Source organism: Chelonia mydas, chromosome 11 (genome assembly GCF_015237465.2).
Source record: "Chelonia mydas isolate rCheMyd1 chromosome 11, rCheMyd1.pri.v2, whole genome shotgun sequence".
In the NCBI taxonomy this organism is placed as follows: domain Eukaryota; kingdom Metazoa; phylum Chordata; order Testudines; family Cheloniidae; genus Chelonia; species Chelonia mydas.
The window spans coordinates 13,795,034-13,804,721 of record NC_051251.2 but is presented as its reverse complement, the minus strand read 5'-3'; the positions used below and the strand labels follow the sequence as shown (position 1 = coordinate 13,804,721).

Genomic DNA, 9,688 nt, shown 5'->3' with positions numbered 1-9,688 from the left:
TGGCTGCCGGAGTCCTGAGCCCTTTAAATCCCCACCTGAGCCCTGCTGCCCGAGCCCTGGGGTAGCGGCGGCCAGGCTCCGTTGGGGATTTAAAGGGCCCCGGGGCTCCAGCTGCCGCTACCGCCCCGGCCGTTTAAATCCCCTCTGGAGCCCCGCCGCCGCTACCCCAGGGCTTCGGCATCAGGGCTCCGGCCGGGATTTAAACGGCCAGGGCAATAGCAGCGGCTGGAGCTCCGGGGCCCTTTAAATCCCCTCTGGAACCCCGCCACCACTACCCCAGGGCTTCGGCATCAGGGCTCCGGCCGGGATTTAAACGGCCAGGGCAATAGCAGCGGCTGGAGCTCCGGGGCCCTTTAAATCCCCTCTGGAACCCCGCCACCACTACCCCAGGGCTTCGGCAGCAGGGCTCTGGCCAGGATTTAAACGGCCGGGGCAGTAGCAGCGGCTGGAGCTCCGGGGCCCTTTAAATCCCCGCCAGAGCCCCGCCGCTGCTACCCCAGGGCTTTTAAGTGCCCTCTGGGAAAGCCGGTCCCGATACGGCACACTGGCTCTTACCGGTACGCTGTACCGGGGCGTACCGGCTTACTGTCACCTCTGCTTAGGACCCACCCCTGGTGTGGACCAGGGAGGAAGGGCCTCAGACACATGCTGGAGACCCCGGCCCCCAAAGCCCCTAGGCACAAAGGGGAGAGACCCCAGGGACTCCGGCTGCTGCTGTCCAGCTCCCTCTGCTTCCACCCTCCCCTGCTTCCCTGCATCCTTCATTACTCCTCTGCCCCCGCCTGTGCCCCTGCCCCCCGGCTGCCTGCCGCCGCCCGCGCCCTTTCCTGGCTCCCGCCGGTCGCTTGTTGCTCTGCTCGGAGCGCTTCGCTAACCTCCGCCTCCCTCCCTCCCTCCTTTGTGGCTGCGGCCGCCTCCTCTCCCCCGCGGCTGCACTGCTGCTGACTCAGCCAAAGGGGGAACTCAAAGGGCAGCAGCCAGCCCTGCCGTGCCGCGGCCCCCGGCTTCCCTGACCCCGGCAAGTTGCTGGCCGGGTGGCTGCTGCCCCCAGCTGTCCCGGCCGGGACCCTCCAGCTCTGAACGGGGCGCTGGCAGCGAGAGCTTGTTGTCAGCCCCTGAAGCGAAGCGAAGCAAAGTTTCTCTCTGGTCTCCTCCTCGCTGCAGGCAGCCGGAGCCAGCATGACAGCCATAGCGGTGCAGGTAATGAGGGGACACTGGGGCCCCGAGTGCCTGGCTGGGGGGAGATCGGCTGTTTTGACTAGACAGATGCAATCAGTGTTGGTGCAGAGACGCTGGATTCCTGGTGTGTTTTTTTTTCCCCTTTGTTCTCCCGCTGGAGGCTAAATGTTTATCACCCTGCAAGCTGGGTGCAAATGTTTATCAGTGCAAGCTGAACTGCTGCTATGCTGAGTTCTTGCTACCTGTTGCTCTTTATAGTCTTCTTTGTGCACACACAAAAAACTTCCTCCAGATGTACCTTTTTAAATAAAAAGGAGAGCTTCTGTAGGAGCTCTGTACAGAGCAGAGTATTGGTGCATTAGTTTCACCCAAAGAATGGAAAGTGACCAGGGGTTAGGAAAGGACCTATTGCCTTCTATATCTAATCTGACCTTTCCTCGGAGAGATTTCTTAATTACCGTGAAGTGTGCCCAAAAGCTGCATTCTTACTGTTCTGTGTCTTGGTTTAAATCCACTCAATGATCATTTAACACCAAGCCTTCCTATTACTAGCTGCAGGGCATACTAGTACATGGTTATTAATATATGTGGCAGGGAAGTGCCTAGGTCTGGAAAAATGATTTGCACCATTCTGTAACAACAAGAGTTTGCTCTTAGAGAGACAGCAAGAGATTTTATAAAAAAATGGCTATAGTGTGAGACTTGTCTATCCAATTTGTCTTAATTCTAATTAATAAATCAAAGTTGGTCCATTTCCCTTCCCTACCCCCACAGTATTGTGTGTTGTTTACAAAGTTCTCCATCACTGACATGTTGCATACACTTCGGCAGTATGACTCTTCCTCTAAGCGTCCTGTGATGCTTTAAATGAAAGATGATAGTTTCAAAATAAAGTACATCAGTATGGTGAAGGGAGGTGTTTAGGCTTGGTGACGGCGGGAACTTGCTGACAGTGAGATCTCTTAAGAGGTGGAACACTGTAGTCTCCCAAAGAAAGTGAGTGAAGCCCCCTCATTTAAGAAATGTAAAACTGGACAAGACCGAACTGTAGAACGCGTACTGGAGGAATCAGTCCTGCATTGGCAAGGAGACTGACTGGACAAGCTAATCAGTCTATACACCCCTAGATGGAGTTGGGTGTGGATTACAACATGCAGTGCTGCACCACTCTGAAAGAAGGCTTGCTGTTTGTGTGAGAACATAGGTATTGATGCCAGCAGTAACTAATTTAGTAAGTACTTAGCAGTAATTTGTCATTTGCGGATTTAATTCTACTTATTAAGCCCATCCATGTCAGAACCACCAGATATGTCACTCTGAGATATCCAATTAAAGCCAGATTTCATTTATTTTAAAACAATTCTAGTTATTTTAAAAATGTGTATTGACCTAATCAGTGTAGCATGTGGTGGGAATAAAACCAGACAAATATTAGTTGGTAACAAGCCAAACGCATGCCCACCTTTATCACCACCCCAGAAAATTCTGTAACCCAAGCATATATAAAGGAAGAATGGTCTGCTGAGGTTAACACAGCTGAGGCCTGGAAAACAGGAGACCTGAGTTCTATTTCTAGCCTGGACACAGACTTTCTCTGACCTTGAGCAAGTCACTGCATTGCAAAGTTACGAAGGAGATTTAAGACCCACGAGTAGGAGATACAGAGTTCAAGGTTTATGCAGCATGGGTGTATTTTGTCTTTAGCTATCATGGAATGCACGGTTGAAAACCTACCTAAGAGGAGAGTGGGCAAGTGCTGGGGGATGGGGGAGGAGAGCAGCAGAATGCAGGGAGGCACAGAACAGCCTGTGTATTTGGGCTTTGGAGGCACCTGCTCTCACTGAGTCACAGGCAGTAGATTGGCAGGGGTACTGTTATAAAATATTCCCTGTCAGAATTTGCTTCTTTGCTGAACTTGAGCACCTTTGAGTGGTACACAGGCAACCCTAGGCTATTGCAATAGCCATACTTGCCCCAGGCACCCAAATGCTATTTGCACAGGGGATTGGAGTAAGTTAATGCTGACCTAGTCAGCAATGATGTGCATGCTGTTTAATAGTCTATAACATGGTATTTTTGCAAGGGACTGACAGTAGAAGCTGCTGAACACTTTTGAAAATCTGACTCTAATTGTGGGTATTGAGCACCTGAAAATCTGTCTTTAAGACTGTAATCTTTGGGGCAGGATTGTCTTTTTCCTTGGGAGGATGTATTGTTCCTAGCACAATTGGGCTCTGATCTCTGACTAATAAGTGTCAGTTCTGCCTCCATATTCCAGGATAATACAGGATTAATATCCTGGGACTCACACGGCTCTAGGTGTACTGCGTAGGATGATACATGACTGCAAAGTTCCAGCATTATGACTCAATATCTTGTGGATACCTTTGTACAGTACAATAATTTGAATAAAATCAGAGACTGTTTCCTCGTGAATAGGATATTCTGTGAACATATAGGCTCTAAAAACTGAGTACACTGAGCACTCACATATGATTTTTAAAACAACTCAAAGGATTAAAGATTTTAGAGTCTCATAAGTAACATTTGAGTGTTCATGTATTACTATTTTAAAACTCTTGTTTTTAAAACCCTCTTGGCAGGTTCAGTGTAACACTTCTATCCCTACCGTTTCCATTAGGCAAACAATTTTTTCCCCACTTTCCTTTTGGCTCATACACCAAACACTGCTCTGCATCATGTGTTTCCTGTTTGTGTTCTAGCACCATCAGCAGTGTTAGTCTCACTCTAGGGATAAGGATTGTTTGTGACCTTGTGCCCCATTGGTTGGCTAGTTCTGGAGTGGCAGAGCACAAAGGGATTGTTCACCATACACAAATGGGGCTGTTTTGACATTTGTGGTTTATTTTTGAGAGAACTGGATTTAAATAATATAGGTCAGATTGTGCTTGCCTTGCTTTACTTCTACTTTACTAGTAGTCCCATTGACTTCAGTGGGACTACTCCTGGTTGTAAGGGACTGTTTGACATGAACAAGGCTATCACAAGCTGCCCCCTAGTTTGAGGGTTCAGTCCCACACTCCTTATTCAGCCAAAACTCCCACTGACTTTCACAGAGTGCAGTATTGGGCTGATGATCTAATGGAGAATACTCTACAGATTCCAGTAGTTGTAAAGAAGGTCAAAGCATGATCCTAAAGTTATACTGCAGTTCTCTCTTTAATCTCCAAAAAAGCATATTACAAATTGTTTCATAAAGAGAGTAGGCCTGAGTCTCTTTTCACTAGCACAAATTGTGTATCAAGAGGAATACCATTGAAATCGATGATGTAACACCAGTTTTTTACCAGTGTAAGTGAGATGTGAATCAGGCCCAGTGAGTGTTTACATTCATGAAGGCTGGGTTTTTGTGGAGACTGAAGGAGTTAATGCACCCCAGCCCGCATTCCCCACTTAGGCTCCTTTGACAATCTCAGCCTACATCTGGTGCATAGGCGGCATTGTTATCTTTAAGGTTGTCGTCATTTCCACTGGAACCTCCCTTTTTCCATGGCTTGTGCCTTTCTGAAAATTTAATCTTTTGGTCTGAAATTTTCCATGCTTGGTTTCTGTTCCAAAGGTGACTTTTTTCTTTTTCTTTTTTTAATTTGAGCAGAATCTAGGTGGCCATCTTTGAGTGATAGGAGAGGTGAGGGGGAAATACACATTTCCCAATGTAAAGTAAGTTCTTATTGGCATTATAGTAGTGTCCCCCCCAGGCCCCAGTCCTCATCAGGGTTCTAGTGCTCTTGGCACTGTACAAATACACAGTCAGAGACAGTCCCTGCCCAAATCTAAAGTCCTGATCTTGAAAACACGTATGCATGTGCTTAACTTTCAATAAGTGAGTATGTAGTGACAAGACCTGCTAAAGTCAGCAGGACCATTCACGTGTGCAAATTTAAGCACATGCATAAGTATTCACAGAATTGGGGCCTAAATGGACAAGACAGACAAAGTGAAGCAGAATAATGACTTGCACAAGGCTGTGGTCAAGCAGTGAAGTCAACACAGATGGCACGAGTCCCTCTATGTTGCTTCAACCACAATACCATTCTTCTTCTCTAATTTTAAAGATATATGTACATTGCAGGATCTATTTTGTCAGTCATGAGATTAGGGCATTAATTATTATTATTATTTTATTATTATTATTATTAAGCATGCATTCACATCATTTCTAAAGGGCCTCTCCATTTTGTACCTATGACTTAAATATATCTTGAATAGTAACTAAAACAGACGAGTTTTGTAACTTGTTTTCTTTTGTAATATCTCTTTTAAGGCACAGAGATTGCTTGCTCACAGAAGACCCAAGAAATCATTCTTTGAGACGTTCATCAGAAGCCTCATTATTTTATGCGTGGCAATAGCAGTTGTCCTGTCATCAATTTCAGTTTGCGATGGCCACTGGATTTTTGCAAAAGGACAGTTGTTTGGACTGTGGCACTTCTGCACCATAGGCAACAGCACCAAATTGAAATGTGTGACTGATCTGAATCAGGCCAGAGTGGAAGGGATTAATTTTGGAATGATTCTTGCAAGAAGTGTGGTGTCTCTTGCTGTGGTTGTAGCAATATTTGGCCTGGAACTTCTGATGGTCTCCCAAGTCTGTGAAGACACTAATTCAAGACGAAAATGGTCAATGGGATCAATCCTTATTCTTCTCTCATTTCTCCTGTCCTCCAGTGGAGTCCTGAGTTTTTTAATCCTCCTGAAGGACTACATTACCTTCATGGGCTTCACACTGACCTTTTGGTGTGAGTTCATTGCTGCCTGCCTTTTCTTCCTTAATGGGATGAGTGGACTTCACATTAACAACATAACATACCCCTGGAACAGAGCAAGAAAATTCTAGAACTGGTGGGTGTATTCTGCTTTTGTGTCCTCAGCTTTGCCAGTTAGACTGGAAAAATCAGTCAAATGAAATTGGAAAAGGACATCAGGTTCTTAAAGTCATTTGCAAAGAGAAAATATTTGAGTCAGTCTGAGAATTTCATAGGATGTACCCATAGTTCACTGAGGATGGCTGCAGGGGAAAAATTAAGACCTGCTATAGTTTTAAATGAAATTTTCTGCAGTAGTAGATAACAAAATAAGGAAAGGGTCCTATTTTGTTTTAAATTTAAAGAAAGCATCTGAAGTGTTTTATGGATAGAAGACCTGAAAATTGCAATCTACATCAGTTGTTTTAAAGTACCGGGGTCAAACACTCTGTGTGGTGCTTTGGAGTTTGGTATTGCTTTTTCTCCCCCATCTTCAGTTGCTCTTCTTGAGTGTGTGAACAGAGTGTGAGGAGGAATGTATGCCCAGCGTGTACAGCCCGTCCGATGGAGCTTCATTTCAGCTTGGACAGACTATTTATGCCTGGTCACATTTATTAGTGTGACATATTGAAAATCTTTATCAGGGTTTCACACCCCGTCATTCTCTTCACAAGACATGAGTGAAACAGATCTGAATCAATGCTAATTAGCTCATGTTTTCCAACTGTCACTTGTATCTCCTATAACTATCCCTTCCCTATATAATGTATTAGAGGTTTGGGGTATGTACATCCACTGTGATTAGGATATAGGGCCAGAGTCTCATTTTGTCTCCAGCCCCTAGCAGCACAGAGGGACTGGATTGTGGCTATACATGGCCAGCAGAGAATTCCATTAGGAAGAGGGAACTATCCACTGGCATAAAGCCAGCAGCGCCTGCTCCTGTATGAGCCACCCTATTCCAGCCTCTTCTGATGTAAGCACTCATGGGATACTTTAGTAGATGCCAGTGCAGACTCAGAATCAGGGCACTCTAACTGGCTTCCTGATATCCAGGGAGACTTTGGCCCATAGGGTTACTTAAAGTTCAGCCTTGCTATTTCTGATCATTCGTCTATTGTCCTTTCACTTCGCTCCCGGGACAAGCAACACTCTAACTGGTCTACACTACGGGGGAGGATCGATCTAAGATACGCAACTTCAGCTACGAGAATAGCAAAGCTGAAGCCAACGTATCTTAGACCGACTTAGAATCACTTACTTCGCATCCTCGCGGCACGGGATCGACGGCCGCTGCTCCCCCATCAACTCCGCTTCCGCCTCTCGCCCTGGTGGAGTTCCGGAGTCGACAGCAGAGCGATTGGGGATCAATTTATCGCGTCTACACTAGATGCGATAAATCAATCCCCGATAGATCGATCACTACCCACCAATCCGGCGGGTAGTGTAGACATGGTCTGAGAGTGTTAAGCTAGCTGATGCGATTTACTCCACCACAGTGATCCTTCCCCCTGCCTTTTACCATAGACGGTCAGAATTATTCTGGTTGAACAATACCAGTAATTCCCAGTGAGTCAACGGGAATTATTGCACTCATGTAGCTAGAGAAATAAACTCATTCACTTTGCCATGTAGAGGCTCTTCTGTGATAAGAGAAAATCCGTAGACCTGACAATTTAGACAAAATGGTTTTCCCTTGTGATTTAAAAAGAGGAAACATAAAAAAATAAACTTCCGCAAAAATGAGGTAATCAGAGGGGCTGATTCTGCATTCACAGAGTGCTGGCGTAAATCAGGAGTAACTCCATTGTAGTCAGTGAAATTGCTAGTGTGATGGAGAAGCAGAATGCCAGACTTAAGATCTCTAATTAAAAAGCTGCATACGTTCATTACAGCTTAAAAAACCCTGCAAGTTGTTGATGTAGTAAAATTAGTCAAGCTGTTGACAGTCTAATCAAGTTCCTGCATGGCTGGCAGAAGCAGAATTACATGCATCTGGATTTAGTGCTTGTAGCATTGCATCAAATTCTTTTCAATATCCTTCCTGTTCAAAGTAGAACACTCCATTGACAATGGATTAAAACATTTAGAAAGTGTTTCACAGCGTCTGATAAAATCTATTTTATGTCTTCTGGAAAGATTTTTTTTATTTCTATAAAGACAAATATTTAAACATGCTTCCTCTTTATAGTTATATTTGAATCAATAATTCTTGAGCAAGGCATTTAATCTACTGTACTACACCAGTTTCTAAAACATACTCTTTCACCCAGTACAAACACACCAGTATAGTTTGTGGAATAAATGTAGTGGAGAGAGAAGACTACTTATGCAAGCCATGAATAAATGTCATCCTTTGTGCAAATCTGTTCTTTAAGGCCAAGAATAATAAGCACTGACTACATATACTTTGTAATCTTGTACAGTGCTCTTAAACTGACCAGTCATTTTCTAATGAGGAAATATTCTCATATTTTCTTTTTAAGAAATGTCAACTTTCACAGAATAAACACCTAAACCTTTTTGTGTTCCTCATCAGTAGAGTGCGAGTGAGTTTTCAGTCCAGATCTAGTTATGTATGTCTTGTTCTGGTAACATATTGTTCCCTAGCACCCTAGTTTGTATGTCTTCCTGATATGGTAATGCACTAAGCTAAGTTACCCAGAGTAACTACTGAATTTTATCTTTTTCCAATATTGGGCCTATTCTTGGATTCCTTGTGCACCTAAAACTCCTGTTGCCTTCAGTAGGAATGTGGGATGCACAAGGAATACTAGATACATGCCCCTGGATCTGCCTATGCCATGCTGCACTGTGATTCTAGCTCTTTCTCTTATTTAAATAAGGTGCTTTTGCTTCCCCGAATTGCAGTTTGTTTAACATAACTAGAAGCTGAACCTGCAACCATTTAACTCATGGGAAGAGTCCCACTGATTTCAGCAGGGCTCCTTTTATGAGCAAGCGTTTGCAGGATTAAGCCTCAAATTGTTGCACATTGGTTATATCAACTGTGTCAGTCTGTGGAGTGAGTGCCTTACACCATTGTTAAGTAGCATTTCAGTATTGCGTATAGGGATACAAACACAGAGTACCTCTGAGCAGGATGAACCTGGTGATGGAGCACTTGCATGAGATCCATGACCAGTGTATCCAGGGTTTTGTGGAGACACAACACTTGATGAAATTACATTCCTTCTTGGTAACTTCAAAACAATGGAAATAAATGATGTATGCACTTTGAGGCCAGCCTTAACACTAGCAAGAATTAGACCCAGGGTGCTCCTGTCCTGCTTCTTTTGGAAGGAGGAGGGGAAAGTGGACCATGAGTTGTATATCCCCACTAGTCACATATAAAGAGGAAAAATCAGAGAATGAGTTAGAGCATCCACATGGGACACATAACGGTTGCTTGTGCTTAAAGATGGTCATATATATTTTTATGAATAAATGAGAAGTCCTTTTTGAAAAAGTACCCTACTGAAAAAATTGTGCAAAGTTTCCTTCTATAGCTGGCTTTGTCTAGCAAATTATTGTGCTTGATTATACATTGTGATTATAAGGTGTGTTTTATTAGTAAATGCTGCAGAATAGGCTAATACTACTGTTAATTTTTCTTAGGCTGTTGCATCTAATAAATGCCTGTATATACAGTAGTTTGTACCTTTTCTAAAGCCTAAGACAAAAAAAAAGGTTGAAAGTCAATATTCCTGAAGTTGATGATGTTAAATAAACTACTTTGAAAT

At 44.1% G+C, this 9,688-nt stretch overlaps 1 protein-coding gene across 1 annotated transcript; it reads left to right on the top strand.

The window, feature by feature from the left end:
* The first annotated feature begins 478 nt into the window (after nucleotides 1–478).
* Nucleotides 479–9,418, top strand: TMEM37 (transmembrane protein 37). The gene is made up of 2 exons (XM_007057048.4): nucleotides 479–1,200; nucleotides 5,465–9,418. Exons 1-2 carry the CDS (start codon nucleotides 1,180–1,182, stop codon nucleotides 6,035–6,037), a joined length of 594 nt encoding a protein of 197 aa, XP_007057110.1. The 5' UTR covers nucleotides 479–1,179; the 3' UTR covers nucleotides 6,038–9,418.
* The last annotated feature ends 270 nt before the right edge of the window (nucleotides 9,419–9,688 follow it).

Bases quoted from the DNA above. Each gene is read 5' to 3' on its own strand.
- TMEM37 (XM_007057048.4), top strand. From the start codon at position 1,180: ATGACAGCCATAGCGGTGCAG. The intron at 1,201-5,464 runs GTAATGAGGGGA...ATCTCTTTTAAG, and splicing joins TGACAGCCATAGCGGTGCAG to GCACAGAGATTGCTTGCTCA.